Below are 16,177 nucleotides of genomic sequence, written 5' to 3'. Positions count from 1 at the left end.
AGAAACAAAACACATCAACATGGGGTGGGGGGAGAGAGGCAAACTAGGACACAGACTCTTAATTATAGAGAACTGAGAGTTGCTGGGGGGAGGTGGGTGGGGGTGGGAAGATGGGTGATGGGCATTAAGGAGGGCACTTGTGATGAGCACTGGGTGTTATATGCAACTGATGAATCACTAAATTCTACACCTGAAAGTTAACACTGTATGTTAACTGGAATTCAATAAAAACTTGAAAAAAAAAATCATGACTGTAACTTGAAACTATAACAAATTTTACGTAACTTTCAAGTTATTTTAGAATTATAAAAAAAATCACATTACTTTTTTTTTAAGATTTTATTTTTTTATTTTTTGACAGAGAGCACAAGCAGGGGGAGCATAAGCAGAGGGAGAGGGAGAAGCAGGTCCCCTGCTGAGCAGGGAGCCAGATGTGGGACTCGATCCCAGGACCCTGGGCTCATGACCTGAGCCGAAGGCAGATGCTTAACCAACTGAACCACCCAGGCGCCACATTACTTTGAAAAGTACAGTAACAACAACAACAAAAAGAGCTAATAAGCACAGTCCTTTAGTCAATTGTGAAGGGGGAAAGAATGCTACAAGAGCAAGCAGAGTAACTGTTTTCTGGCACTGGTGGTTAAGATGCCAGGCAAAAGGGGAAGTGAAGGACAACTGCTGTGCAGTCTGGTCTGAGCACCCTGTGATTTCAAAAATGAACTTATGCTTAATTTCCTCCAGCATGTGAACAGGTCTTGTACCCTTCTATCAATGGGGCTGCCGACAAGGCTAGAGGCATGCAAACCCTGTATTTGTGACCATCTGTGAGGGGCACATGTGTGAGCCAGGTCAAGGATGGCCACAGACACACACGCTCAGTCCCTCCAACACAGGTTTCTTCTCTATCACACTGGGGAAATGAAGGCACCTTAGCTTCGCAACTACTGCAAAGTCAGAGATCAGGAAAAGCATTTATTGTTTATGCTTATTAGCCACAAATAATTAGCTACAAGATCACTGATTTTTAGAGCAGAAAGATACCCTACAGATCATTCAGTGTGGTGGCTTTCAAACTTTTTTAACCATAAAAATCCTTCTTTATAGGAATGCATACAGAAGAGCAATATGTAAAACAGAGGTCAGGGTAGGGAGGTTTGGGATTCATAGAGCCCTTAAAGTCCATCAGAGCTTTAGTGTAAAAATCTCTCATCTAGTCACATCCATTAGGATGGCTATGATAAAAACAAACAAACAAACAACAGAAAATAAGTGCTGGCAAAGATATGGACAAATGGGCACCTTTGCACACTGCTGATGAAAATGTAAAATGTTGCCGCTGCCATGGAATACATTATAGCAATTCCTCAAAAATGTAAAAATAATTACATATTATCCGGCACTTCTACTTCTAGGTATATACCCAGAAGAACTGAAAGCAAGGACTCTAAATAGTCCTTGTTGGTCCTATGTATACCCATATTCACAGCAACATTATTCACAGTAACCAAAAACTGGAAGCAACCCGAGTGTCCCAAGACAGATAAATAGATAGACAGAATGTGGTATATACATTACTCCATTAAAAATATTCCAGTGAACTATTATTCTTTAAAAAGGAAGGAAACTCGGACACATGGTACAACATGAATGAACCTTGAAGATATAATATTAAGGAAAATAAGCTAGTCACAAAAGGAAGAATACTGTAGGATTCCACTTAGGTACCTAGAACAGTCACATTCAGAGACAGGAAGTAGAACGCTGGCTTCTAAGGGCGGGGGTGGGATGGGGGAAGTTATCATTCACTGGGTACAGAACTTCAGTTTTGCAGGATGCAGAGTTCTGGAGATAGATGATGGTGAGGGTTTGGCAACAATGTGTATACACTTAAATGCCACCGCACTGCATACAGGCTCCCTCCACTATGTGGCAGTAGAACACTCCAATGAAAACATTCATAAGCCAAAATGGTATAAAGAAAAGACGCAATTACCATTAATTTATATGGAAAAATTATGAACCTCCTCAGACCCCAAAAATAACCTCTCTTAGGCTTTTCTGATACCTTTGGACACATCTTGCCAATGGATACACAAAAATAAATTGAGATAAAGCACAGGCACACACAGACACAGTTCAAAGCCATGGTGGCTGGATGCTGAGCGTCATTCCCAGGGAAGGAGCCACTCAGGGTGTGCGAGGTCTCTGAAACGGCTTGCTGCCAAACAAGTGCTGAATGCTATTTTGGCTTTTCACCTGTTTTCACAAAAGCAAAAATCCTCCAGGGGTTTCTTTCAGTTACCAAAAACAGAGACTAATGTAGATCTTTCATATAAGCAAAATGGCATAATGCAAGCTCTTGGAAAGTGGGGGACACCTGCATTTAAAAATGGCTAAAATGATCAATTTTATGTTATGCATATTTTACCACAATTAAAAAAAACCCAAACCTCTGTTCTAATCCAACACAGCACTTTCATTTTACTGAGGAAAGAAACAGAACTAAGAGAAAAACTACTCACTTAAGATCACATACAGGCAGTACTGTAAAATGTGATTGCATAAAAGGTACTTCTGTCTATAGTACTTACTCCATCAATCTCTTCAATGGCCCCCAGTGACCAAAGAATAAACCTTCAGTTCCCACATATGGCACGCAAAGCCTTCCTGGATGGAGACTCACCTCCTTTCCAAACACACTGCTTACTGACACCACCACCGTGAGGCCCACAGCCTCCACATCTACTTCTCCACGCCTTCTCCCCAACTCCCCCTCACTAAGCCTCAGCATCACACATCCTAAGTAAGATCACTTCCAGACCTTACACCCCAAGATCTTCTTAGCCCCAGGCTAGGTATCCCTCCTGTGCTCCTGTAATAGCCCTGTGCCCACCACACTGCTATGACCATGTTTCAGCCTTGTCTTCCCTACTTCCCTACTGCAGGCTCCTGACAAAATGTCATTCATCTCTGGCCACCGAGCACCGAGACCCAACCTGGCTGCAGGGCCCCCAGACAATGCTGGCTGAACACATACAGTTGTTAAGAAGGCCAAGACGAGATCAGATCTTCCAAAGGTCCAGGGTTCTTTTCATCGGTGTAGCTGAGCCGCCGCCCAACAATGTGAAAATAATTATATTACTGAAGGCTCTTACTTAGAAAAGAATTTCACACGTCGCAGATGCAAAGAAACCCCACTCATTCTTCTTGAATTATGCAACACTACCCCCCCCCCAAGTTATTCCCAACTTTCTGAGAAGGAGACGGTAGGGGAGAAATGGAACACAAAAAGAAAGGCCTTCTGTTCCCCCTCCCATAGACATCTGTTGGTTTTACAATAAAGAGGGCTCTTCCTGGTACTTTAACTTGAGTGACCATAATTTAAGTCAACCCATTAAGAACTCTTATTTTATATTACAGTACCTACCCACTGTAAGACCTTGAGGACAAGCAATCTGTAATGGAAACAAATTTATTTGAAGGCTATGTTCTCATAGCTCCATGACCTCCCTAGCCTTGGTGGAAGGCAGGCTTAGCCAGAGAGAAATATTTTTAGACCCGGGTGCTTGAGAGCTGTAAAAATAGGCCAGGTGAAGAGCACACTTGTCAAAGCCCCTGAGTACTCCAGCCACGGGGCCAAGGAAACACTCCAAGCAGAAGCATGCTGGCTTTATATATTTTTGCAAACATATCACCAGCTTTGAAGCAGCTTAACCTGAATGGTAAACGTGTGAGAACTCTGTACAGAGACCTGTCCCGTGTGCCCCTACACGACAGGAGGACCGCACGGCATCAGCATTACACTCCCTCAGAAAACTATTTTGCCTTCCTTCCAATTCCCAGAATAAGTGCACTGAGCGCTCATGATGCTGACTGTCCCCCAGACGCTGCTGTTCCTCTGCATCAAGGCCTGCCCTTGAGCGCGTGACTGGATCCAGGGAGGGAAAAAGGCATAAATCAGATGCGTCTCTCAGAGCTGGCAATTCTGGGTTTATGATTATCTCCGATTGTGCAATTCAACTCTGCCACCAGCATGGGTTGTCTTTACTAACTTCGACAATCAAAAAAAACGGCATTCCATCGAGGCTTTCAACCACCCCCACCCGCTACCATAACCAGCTGGTTTATTCTTACGACAGTTTAATTCACTAGCTGGCTTTGTGGGTTTTTTTTTTTTTTTTTTTTTTTTTTTGTTTTTTTTTTTTCAAAAAGTATTTTTAAAAAGCCAAAGAAATGTGTCTCCATTTTCAGATGAGAAGTACATATTTTTTTGAAAATTCAATAAGCATCTGGATTTGGTAATGTAGAGAAAAGTAACTCCTCTCCCAGGACTCTCTCCTCCCATCTCCCACCAATTCCAGGAAGAAGAAGGGGTAACTGGACATGTCACTAGCATCAACAAACTCTTGGTTATATTGACCTATCTCTCCAAGATGCTGCCATGATGAATACTTTCTGAGTAAAAGAGACAGTTACAAATCCAAACTTCTCTCTAGGAAGATTAGTATGGCAAAGGCTGCTAGAATGAGTGGGGTTTTGCTGAAAAGGACCAATTAAAAGGCTCCTACAACAATTCAAGTATCAATGCCTGATCCAGGAATTACAATGGGGAGCTCAAGGGAAAGAATGCTCCTCACAGAGAAAAGCCTCAGAGTTTTTGCAGCACAGAGAAGACTCTGACCATGACCCCAGCTTCAGAGTGTATGTGGCTGGAAGAACAAGAGCGGTAATGGCAGAGGGAGGAAAGTCACAGGGAAAGCTGGAGGGGGCAAAGGAAGGGAACATGATGAATAACTAAGTCTTGGCAAGGGAGTCTGAGTCTATTCCTGGCAGAAAGAGGGCATCAGAGCAGCCAAACAGAAATCACCAGTGAGTGATTCTAACTTTGAGTCTAGAGCTAAGGAGAGGTCAAGCTGTTAATCTGTCGATTCCATACCCACAAAAGATCCCCTTGCCCATGGAGACCACACTTGTCTCCACAACACAGCAGAGGCCAGAGGTGCAGGCAGAACTGTGCTTATCTCGGCTTCAGGGGTCAAACATCTTCAAAGACAGTTAAGAGGATTTAGAATTAGAGAAGTCATCACCAGATTGATCTCACAAATCTACCAGAAAGCAACATTCACGAAACAGTTACCACTGAACACGCCAGTGAAGTCTCTTCAGCTCTTTGAGCGGTTAGCTCTAACAGCACGGTTAGCTCTCACAGCACCGTGAGGCAAGTGTCCTTGTTTGCAGATAAGGGAAGAGGCAGAGAGGGGTTAAGTGACTCACCTAAGGTTCCTACAGCAAGGACAGGCAGGGCTGGGTGCCAGGCTCTGCCATACTCTGCTCACTTTCAAGTGTTAGACCACCACTCACCAGAAACTATTGCATTGTTCATATACCCCAGGCAGACCCAGGATAGAGAGCCACAGTATAATCTCCTGTGGGCCCAAGAGAGCTGGCAGTGAGGGGTGTGCCTGAGGCAGACATGGGGAGAAGACAGAAGTGGGAAGAACGGAAGTTAGAAACACAAGCAACGGGCAGGTAACAGTGAGGCTGGATCCAGGACATGGTGGAGAAAACCCAAAACCTGACTGAGGTGCCATTTCTGCTCTACAACGTCCAAACGTATTCTTTGGCATTCTTTTTTTTGCCTGTTAGCCCCCCGCTTCTCCAGTCTCCAGCCCCACCCCAAGTCCAATGACTAATATGCCGACAAGGGCTGGTTTTGCTGTCCCTAGTATATCATGAAGATCAGACAAGAGCCCACTAAAGAAATGAGCAACAATGCAAGAAAGGAGGGAAGAGCTTCATGACAAATGCATCCCATACCCTTAAGGAGGGAGTTAACAATGGAATAAAAACATTCCGTCCATAAGGAACACTCAAAAGGAGAGCTTATAGCCAGGTAACTGTGCCAGTCTCCAGCAATCCTGAAACTTTTCCCAGGCCACTGCACTGTTCAACTGAGACATATTCACTGTAGCAGAAAAAAAAAATAATAATAAAGTTAAACAATACAGAGCAATTGTGACCACTCTCCTTTTCAGCATCATTTGGGGGCAGAGAGATGGATGACCAAATTCAGTGGCTAGGGAGGAAAAAAGCTCTCGGGTCCACTTGTGTCCTTATCAAGCATCACAAAGCAACACAGATGTTGAGGAAACATTCATCTGTAGCTTAGAATGCTCTCCCCTGCCATTCCCCAACTCTGTTTTAATAGTCTAAGGAGCCCTCCCCAGAAGAAATGTGTACTTTTTGTTTTTTAACAAGGGGGAAAAAAAAAGCTTTGGGTGAGAAGAATCAGGCCCCCAGCCCCTTCCGAACTTTCTCAGCTCCTCAAAGACGTATAGTGCACTAAAAGGAAGGTTGTACCAGGAGCCCTGAGGAATCCAGCTTCTGAAATGTACATTTCCAGGGAGCCCACTGGCTCCCCCACCCCCGCCCAGTAACATAAGGAAAGCTATGAGCTCTCTGGGTTCCTCAGATGAAAAAAGGCAACAAACAAGGGAAGCTGAGAAAGGACTCATTCAATAAACTGAAGAAATGCACAGCTAGTAGCTTTCTTCCTTTTCTCCCCTCCTTTACAGAACAAAAAACAACCTGCCCCTCACTCAAGGGTCATTTAACACTATAAGCTTCTTTGCTGGCCTAAGTATTCGGCTAAAGCTAAACTGGTGACCAGAACCATGTCAGAAGCCTGTAATGGACAAACACACAAGTTAACCTTATTAAATATTAACCTGCAGCCTAAGGGATTTTTTTTTTAATTTAAAACAAACAAAAAAATGACAGGCAAAGTAGATGCTCTAGGAGAATACACATGTACAAATGGCCTATGCTCTGATCAAATATAATGAAGCACAAACTTCACTTACCTGAAACCGCTAAATTGCTTGAGAAACATGTTAGGCTCCCACAAAACCTATTCAAAAAACTTTTTTTATCCTACTCAGCATGAAGTGGAACACATGGCAAAATGATACATTTTACCAAAAAATTAAAATTGTAAATAGAACTACTTCAGAAAGAGTTCAGGGAAATGCAAATAAACACATAGCTTAGATGCCAGTTTGTGCTTGTGTCTGTAAGGCTTCACTGAGGATCTACCACGGGTGGGAGGGAGGGTAAAAAGCGCCTTCCCTCTTTTCAGAGGTCCATAACAAACCAAGCACAGAATCAACTGGCATTTGTGTTCAAGATTAAGCAAGTTGGAACAGAATCATGACCAATATTCTTCATCTAAATAATACAGTCCTACCTCCGCAGCAACAGAGTTGGGACTAGATATGAGGCAAAAAGGTCAAATGGACAAGGATTACTTCAATGAAGATAATAACTGTAAAGGCAGCTAACATTTTGTGAGCTCCTATTAGGTGCCAGACACTGTGCTAAGTGCTTGACATATGCTAATTAATTCAATCCTCTCCATACTCCTGCCAGGCTAGTATTAGTATTAGTCCTACTTTATTTTTTTTCTAAAGATTTTATTTATTTATTTGAGAGAGAGAATGAGAGAGAGAGAGCGCGCGCACACGCGCACATGAGGGGGGAGGGGCAGAGGGAGAAGCGGGCTCCCCGCCGAGCAGGGAGCCCGATGCGGGACTCGATCCCAGGACCTGGGATCATGACCTGAGCCGAAGGCAGTCGCTTAACCAACTGAGCCACCCAGGCGCCCAGTCCTACTTTAAGAAATAAGTAAACTGAGGCCAGAGGCTGAGTAAGTTTCCCATGTTAACACAGCCAGCATGTGAAGCCACGCCAGCATAAAAATCATCCAACTCCCCATACTGAACTGGACCCATTCTATATTCAAAACACATCATCTAATTCTTCAGTGGCACTCAATCAGCAAAACGGATTTACCCAGAGCCAAAAACCAAAGGTCAAGGAGCATCAAGAACGAGGTGATACACTGCCTGGAACTGCATGCTGCAGGGCAGAATGCAAAAACAGATGAGCTAAACCACCCAAAACATCAGCGAAACCAACCAGCGGCACCCAGAGATGTTCTGCAGGAAAGCGTGGTTTCCCCCACAGGATTACAGTTGTCACCTGAAGTGGGTGAGGCTCTTTTTAAACTTTGTTATATAAGAATGGAACTATGTTCCTTATGAATATCCACTACTTAGACTTCTGGTATTTTTTTTCTGATCCCCACACCCAACATGGGGCTCAAACTCACGACCCCGAGATCAAGAGTCCTGCTCCGCTGCCGGAGCCAGCCAGGCACCCCTAGACTTTTGGTGTTTATCAACGTTCAGAATGACAATTCCATTATGTTTCCAACTAGTGCGGTAAATAACATTTTTCCCCCTTAACTCTGAAAAGGCGCTCCTTGCTCCAACTACTCAAGGATTTGACCCACAAGTATGTGTTCCCACCAATGTCAGTCATTTCTCCCCACGCCTTTCTCAAGTGAATGCTCCATCACCATACCCACAATTTTAGGTACTACCTCTGTGCCTTTTCATGCAAGATAACACCCTTTTTCATGGTATCCAATAATGGATGCAGCATCCCAAGAACTGAGCAATCCCATTTTGTACAAAAGTTGAGGTGATGCTTCCTACATAGTTTCTTCTAATCCTCTTCCACTGATGTCTTCAAGGTACTGTCCGTTTCCCATACTGTTACTGGAGGCTAAAGCCTTAATAACTTGTCACCAAGACGCTCTTTAAGTGTTTTTAAGCTAATACATTATTTTACACCTGCCCACAAGAAATCTCACTCTCATAGCCTTGGGAGATTCTGGTGGAGCAGGAAGAATGTAAGCGCGCTCAAGCTAAGCTCTGAGTATCATGTAGTATAACGTGTGGAACTTTCAGTTTTGTTTTTTTTTGGGGGGGGGAACTTTTAGGTTAAAGGGACTTACTCCTCCTCACATGTAACAGATTACGGGAACACCATAACCTAGCAGCCAGGGTATCCGTACAACAAAAAGGGCAATGTATGTCCAAAAACATGATCTCAGAAGAAAAATATGAGAGACTGTAAGAAGTCAGATGGATAAAAACATTTAAAAAAAAATACTGATTTTAAGAGAAAATGCAATTAAATATGCGACAAAAAAAATCTGCAGGGAGGGAGAATTTAGATATATAGTAATAACAAAGGATTTTTTTTAGAGAGGGAAGAGAAAGGGGGGGGAGGGGCAAGGGGAGAGGGAGAAAGAATCCTAAACTGGCTCCTCCACACTCAAGCGCCAGGCAGGGCTTGATCCCACAACCCTGAGATCATAACCTGAGACGAAATCAAGAGTCAAAATCAAGAGTCTGACTCAACCGCCTGAACCACCCAGGCGCCCGGAAAGATTTTTTTAAAAAAGCAAGCATGGAAGTGTGGACTTGGTTGCAGATAGACGCTGAAAAAATTAAACCTTATTGACTGTAGCCACCGCACTCCAGTACTCCCTTAAGAAAAACTTGGTAACTGCCTCCGTCCTCAACAATCCAAGTTGCAAAGGGCTGGAAAGCTAAGAATAAAGTCAGCTAAGAAAATCACAGTTCTCCAATATGAGCTGGAATGTAACCGCTAAAAATAAATACATACATACATGCAAGTATCACAGTATCCAGGTAATCAGTTACACAACTGAGTCCGTACCATAGCTCAGGTGGAACAGGGCAGAGTCCTGAAGATGAACAATGAGATTAGAGACTCTTCCTGGGCCCTCAGCCACTCTACTCCCACTCTCCCCAGACCCTAAACCGCGCTGAAACCGCGCTGTTCTCTGCAAAAAAGGGTAATAGGTCAAAGCTGCCTAGCCAACACGCTTGCAGTTGGAGGCGTCCCAGAGCCTCACGAGCTACGATTAAGTAACCTTACAAAGTGCTACCAAAACGATGACTAATTATTCTTTGTAACCCACAAAGGAAACACAAGTCGAGGGCGGGGAACAGAGATCATTTAGAAGAGCAGAAAACGGCTTTGACAAAGACTGTATAATTATTAAGAAACTGATTACAAACAAAACTGATCGCAGTCCAGGTCTCTGGAAGCAAATTCGGTTTAAGCCCAGCAGCAAGCGCACATGTTATTCCTCAATATTGTGCACATATAATACTATACTCTCTGCACGGCCCAATTCCAAACTCCATTCAGAAACACTTTCCACGGAGCCTTCATCGGACCCTGCGGGAGACTGGAATTTAGAACCTCAGGCTCAATCCAAAGACATTCGTTTTTCGGAGGAGTGGAGGAGAGTCAGGCCCAGACTCAACACTCTTCAACTGCACGGGTGAGGGGCGGGGCGGCATTCGCCCCGGTTTCCCGCGGACCCTGGCCTCCCGGCGGGACACCCACTCCGGTCTCGGCTGGCCAGCGCCTGCATGGAAGCGTGCGCAGCAAATCGAGCGGGGTACGCTGCCCGCCCGGCGGCTCACCTGGGCGATGCCGGCGCCCATCAGCCCGCCGCCGATAACCGTCACGTGCTTGACGATGATTTTCTTCGCCGAGGCCGAGGCAGTGGACGAGGAGGACACAGAGCGCACGAACTGCCGGGTTACGAAAGCCATGCTGCGGAGACAAAAGCGGCGACAGCGATAAGACCTGGCGAAGTTACCCGCGGCGCAGAGACTAGCAGCGAGCTGACCTCTGGGGGCGGAGGCCTAGGCCGCCCCTCCGCCCCGCCCGCCCTCGAGTTCAGTGACGTCCTCGACGGCGGGGGTGGAGACTCGAGGTGCGCCCCGCCCATTGGCCCACGCCGGCCGGGGACCGCGTTCGAACGGCCTAGCGCGTCTTCCGGGCTCACGTGGGCAGGCGCGGCTACGGCCTACAGGCGGGGAAGGGGGCGTGGTCGCGGCGGCGTGGGGGCGAGGGGAGGTGGGCTCACAGCGGTCGGGGGGTGGGGCCTGGGCCCTTCAGCCGCGCAAGGCTCTCTTCAGAAAGGGCACCAGTCACTCGTGAGGTGAAGTACCCGCCGTTGTCTTGTTAAATCCTCATCCTTGATGCTTGCGCGTATTTCGGCGCCGAATACGTACATGCTCTTTGGCTGTGGTGATTATTTTAATGCGGTGGATATTGATTGTTTCTGCTGAAACGGAAGGAAGCAAACTGCTCACACCCAAAACAAATGGCTAAGGACCCACGAGTTCCAGTGTAGCGAACAGGCCCACGGGAGGGAAAGGGGGTTGACTTTTAGTTACCCATTTCAGCGTCAGGCATCGATCAGTGCAGGGAAAGTGGACGGTTGAAGGTCAAAAAGCAACCATTGTGAAGTAACACCTAGAAAGCATGGGAAAAGAATGTCTTTCCAAATAATGGAAGATTTGGATACCAATTAGGTCAATCTTCTCATTCATGTGAATAATTTCTGGTTACTATACTTCAGTAATATAGAATCTTTATTATTTTTGGATACACAGTAAGAACCCACAAACACACCATCCAAACAAAAGTCAGCCTCTCCTATCAGAAGTAACCCACACAGCGAATCCTGTGTTTACCATTCCTTTGCTGTGATCTCATTTTTATATCTAATTCTGTAAAATTATGGGAGAAGTGCAGTTACCCAGCGCTCTGTTAGGATTGGAACAATGCTAGGATCACTGCTGGTTGAGGAGACAGTGTTAAATCCAAGTAACTAAGGTCCATTGAGTGCCAGAATGTAACAAATGCAAAAGCCAATGGGACTAGAAATGGAAAAGAAAGATTACACAGAGAAACCTAGTAGAACAATGAGGAAGAGAGAATTCTAGGCAGAGGTAGCAGCACATGCTAAAGTGGAAACAGAAGAAAATATTGCCAGGGGAAAACAGAGAGGAATTAGGTGTGGCTAGAAGTGAGGGCAGGATGGTAGATTAGGAGGATGCATGGATGATTCTTGAGGTGGATTTTAACTCTTGGTTCTCATTTAACAAGTGTCTAATGCAAGGCCAGACATCCAAACATACTCTAATTAGCATTGTTACAATAAACACTTTTTAATGAAAAGCTGTGTAATGTAAAACAGTGCCCAAGGATGCTACATTTTCAGATCTGTGATCTGTTTTTCTCTGAAAAGAATAACCACTGCCATGTTTTTAGTGGCTCTCAAATCTGAGGCTGTCTGTATTATCTAAAGGTGGGATGTAAAGAAAAGAGCACAGCAGTGGACGGTGGGAGTGCTGGCTCTGTCGCCTGTGTGCGGTATGACCCTTGCAACACTTCCTCTCCCTGGGCTCCAGCGTCCTTGTCTATCAAAAGAAATGGCTGGGTACCTTTCCAGCTGTTCATGCTAAGACTCTAGCCCCAGTTCTTGACTGTGGGAAACAAAGGCAGAAGAGAAGTTATTAAATTTCCCTACTAACAGCCCATGGACAAGTCCTTGATAGAGGTAGAGTGACATTCCTCTAGGAACTCAAGTGCCTCCATGTTAATACTTTGCTCAGGGCAAAAGGCAACTTTAGCCGGACCCCCAGGGTCCTGTAAGTCTACTTTAACATATAAAAATTCTTTTAGAAATTTCCTTTATCTCTAAACCCCCCAAGATACATGTTGGCAATCGTCTCCCAAGCCTATGGCCCACCGATATGCGTCTGAAGGGTCTCATGACTAAGGTTTTATTAGATGGTTTTAAAAAATGACCTTTTCTCAACAATAGCTAGCCCCCTCAAGGTCCTGGAAACCTTGCTTCCATAGTGCCCTAGAGACTTACACTATCCCTAACCCCTCCCAACTTGAAAGTATGTAATGGGCCGCTCCTCAGGACCCCATTGCAGCCCTTTCTGCCCACGGGTCCTGTCCCCGTACTTTAGTAAAATCACCTTTTTTGCACCAAAGACGTCTCAAGAATTTTTTCTTGGCCGTCGGCTTTGAACCCTAATGGCTTTCCTACATTTTTCTGAGGCTGGAGGCCCGACCTGCCCCTCCACTCCAGCCCAGTCCTGATCAAATAACAGTTACAATAAAATCATTCTTCCCTTACCAAGACTGCAAGTCTTTTCCCAAGTGTGTGGTCTTGGCCTTTCAGGCAGCCAGCAATAGTTTCTGTGGTCCCTGACTGGCACCTTCACCCTGTTCTTGGGGTCCTGCTTCATTTCTCTCTACAGAAAGGGAGGGGGTACTGGGAAGCATGACCCTGGTCACTGAACCAACTCAGAGACAGCAAAGGGAAGGACTGCCACAGAGAATGGAGTAAATGATGACTGCTTTTACTTTTGTCTCATAAATGGATCATTGTAATACTTAAAAAATACATATCAAAGAAGCATTATTTGAAAATATACATGGTGGAGGGCCTGAAGAGTGGCAGAAGCAGGGAGTACAGTAGGTTCTTCACCTCCAACAAGGCAGCAGTAGACAAAAAATATCACAGCCTTCCGAGCTGTCCTGCTTTACAAAGTAGGTACGTGGAGAGAGAGCTGAGCTGACACTTGGTCTTCACATTGTCATACGATAGACACATTGCCCCAAGGACAGGGTGCATTAATAACCAGGAGCATTCATGGGGGCAGGATTCATGGAGTAAGTTAGACTTTTCCTTGTAATTGTGGGAAATTCATGAATTCTGGCTTACTGGGGCAAGAATGAAAAATTACAGCTGCTTCTGTTTTGTTGAGCAATTTCTAGGTTTCATATGGTTAAAAAGACCAGAACCTGTGCCTGCTTAGGGTGGCACAAGAGCAAAGCCTGGAAAGTTCAACCAAAGGTTTACCAACTGCAAAACTAATGAGGGTGCACAGTGCCACGTTTGTCAGCATGGCTTTCAAGGAAATAATCATCCGATTTGCATCATCAAGACATGGCTAGTTTAAGAAGGGAACAGTTACTTGTTTCTATATCCTGCTGAGAGATGCTCTCAGAATGACTTATAAAACATACAAGACAAATGTCTAGCAACATTGAACAAATTTACAAATAATTTTACCCTCTTGGGGCACCTGGGTGGCTCAGTCGTTAAGCGTCTGCCTTCGGCTCAGGTCACCATCCCATGATTGAGCCCCGCATCGGGCTCCCTGCTCAGCGCGGAGCCTGCTTCTCCCTCTGCCTGCCACTCCCCCTGCTTGTGTTCCTGCTCTCTCTCTCTCTCTCTCTCTCTCTCTGTCAAATAAATAAATAAAATCTTAAAAAAAATAATTTTACCCTCTTGAGATTTTAGGGGGAAGAAAGTATCATGGTAGACTTCAAATATGTGTCTTGGCTTTTACCATGCTAGCAGTCATTCATCCCAGCACAGCTGCTCTCTCCCTCTATTTCCCCCCTACTTGGAAGATTCATTAAATCCTCACAATAATCCTTTTTGGTAGGTACTAAGGGTACCCTTCCTTTAAAGATAAGGAAACCGAGGTACAGAGAGGTTTAGTAACTTAGTCAATGTCACGCAGCTAATAAATGGCACAGGGAGAATTTGAACTCATGATAGTCTGTTCTTGACCACTATGTTCTTGACCACTATGCTGTTTTGCCTCTCTTCATAACAACCCTAATTCTACCCCTGCCATCCTCCTCTAAGGCTGAAGAAGCCAAGATGCTGAACGGTCAAATTGTTTATTAAATGTAATTCTCCTAATAACAGGTCAGGCTCAGTTTTGAACGCACTCTGACCTCAAGACTCTTTTCATAATTCCATCTGTCTTAGACAGTGCCCTGATGCTAGATCACTGTACTCCCCTCCTTTTAAAAACTTTATCCACATAAAAAACAAAAACAAAAACAAAACCTTTATCCACAGGATAAAGACCAAACTTCTAAGGCCTAGCCCCAACAGTCTAAATGCATCTATTCCCTCACAAGTACCCTAAATTTGAGCCATAAAGAACCAAAGTTACTTTTCCCAACTTCTAAATTATCTCTCATAAAGATCCCAATTGCCAGTTCATTTATAAATGAGTTCAAGGCTAAAACACTTTTTTACTAACTACAATTCTAAGACATTTTCAGAGTCAGATATTTAGAGTTAACAAGGCTGACAGTGACTCCTTGTTTATCTTTAAAAGTAAAATGATTGATTTTAAAAATAACAACTAAGTTCTTCATTGCTTTATGTGATCAAGAAACATCTGATTCTAGGTGCTGGAAAAGAGGTGACTAGAATGTTGTCTCTGTCTTTCAAGAGCTCATATTATAGGAGGAGAAACAAACGTGGAAGTGAGTCATGACAGCAGGGTTGTAACTGCTCTCCCCAGGGGAATGAGAAGGACTGTGGAGGACGTTAGCTTGGGGGTGGGTAGCAAAGTGTTTGTGGGGTGTCACGGAGTACCAGCTAACATATTTAGTAAATGCTCAATTTGCTAGACTCTTCGTGAACCATGTGTTTTTGCCCTTCACCAGTGTGCTAAACAACTTCATCATGATGGAGATATTACAGCAGAGTAGTGAGGGTGAGTAGGAGGTTATCAAGCAGAAGAAGAGTTATAAGGACATTCCAGAGAGAGAAAAATGTATCTGTAGATTGTGAAGGAACACAGAAAAGAAAGTGGTCTGGAAATAAAATTAATATAGAATAACTGTAAAGATGAGGTTGGAAGGGGGCAGGGGCCAGATCAGGGTGGACCTTTTTATGAAAGTCGTGGTCACAATTACATTTAATTTTTTTTTCAATTTTTATTTAGTAATAACTGCAAACTCATAGAAAAATTGCAAGAATAAGAATAATGCAAAGAAACCCATATACCTATATTGACCTATTGTTAATATTTTATACATTTGCTTCATCATTTTTTTTTTATCGGAGAGAGAGAACAAGCAAGGGACAGACGGAGAGGGAGAGAGAGAGAGAGAGAATCCCAAGCAGGCTCCATGCTCCCCACAGAGCCCAAAGTGGGGCTCAATCCCACGACTCCGAGATCACAACCCAAGCCAAAATCAAGAGTCCCACACCCAACCGACTGAGCCACCCTGGTGCCCCTGCTTTATCATTTTTTTATCTTATCTATTTTCTATGTTTACCTCTCTACATATCTATATCTATCCATAATATTTAAGATATGTATAATATGTAGAGAGAGATATATAATATCTGAGCCATTTGTGGGTAAGTTACACATATCATGGTTCTTCATCTAGTATTTCAGTGTATATTTCCTAAGAATTGTGTGGTTCTCTTACATAACGATAGTACATTATTAACATTGGTAAATTTAATATTGTTACAACATTTCTAATTGATCACCTGTATTTCAATTTAGTTAATTGATCCAATAATATCATTCACAGATTTTTTTTTTCCTTCTAGTACTGAATCCAATCTGGGGTCAGGAATGGCATTTAG

The 16,177-nt window shown here is 44.1% G+C and overlaps 1 protein-coding gene across 2 annotated transcripts in view; it reads right to left on the bottom strand.

Moving 5' to 3' along the window:
- HADH (hydroxyacyl-CoA dehydrogenase) overlaps positions 1–10,603 on the bottom strand; it is a 44,108-nt gene extending 33,505 nt beyond the window's left edge. The window contains exon 1 of one of the 2 annotated variants that reach the window (XM_025873603.2): positions 10,371–10,603. In XM_025873603.2, the coding sequence (XP_025729388.1) occupies positions 10,371–10,502 (132 nt within the window). In that variant the 5' untranslated portion in view covers positions 10,503–10,603. Of the gene's footprint in view, positions 1–9,591; positions 9,615–10,370 lie in introns of those variants that run through there. The other variant, XM_073892092.1, reaches the window with a different exon arrangement.
- Between the last annotated feature and the right edge of the window lie 5,574 nt (positions 10,604–16,177).

Source organism: Callorhinus ursinus, unplaced genomic scaffold (assembly GCF_003265705.2).
Source record: "Callorhinus ursinus isolate GAN/ISIS: 27379988/994484 unplaced genomic scaffold, GSC_fseal_2.0 scaffold4, whole genome shotgun sequence".
Taxonomy (NCBI): Eukaryota; Metazoa; Chordata; class Mammalia; order Carnivora; family Otariidae; genus Callorhinus; species Callorhinus ursinus.
The sequence above is the reverse complement of the archived record's forward strand: the minus strand, read 5'-3'. Positions and strand labels throughout refer to the sequence as shown.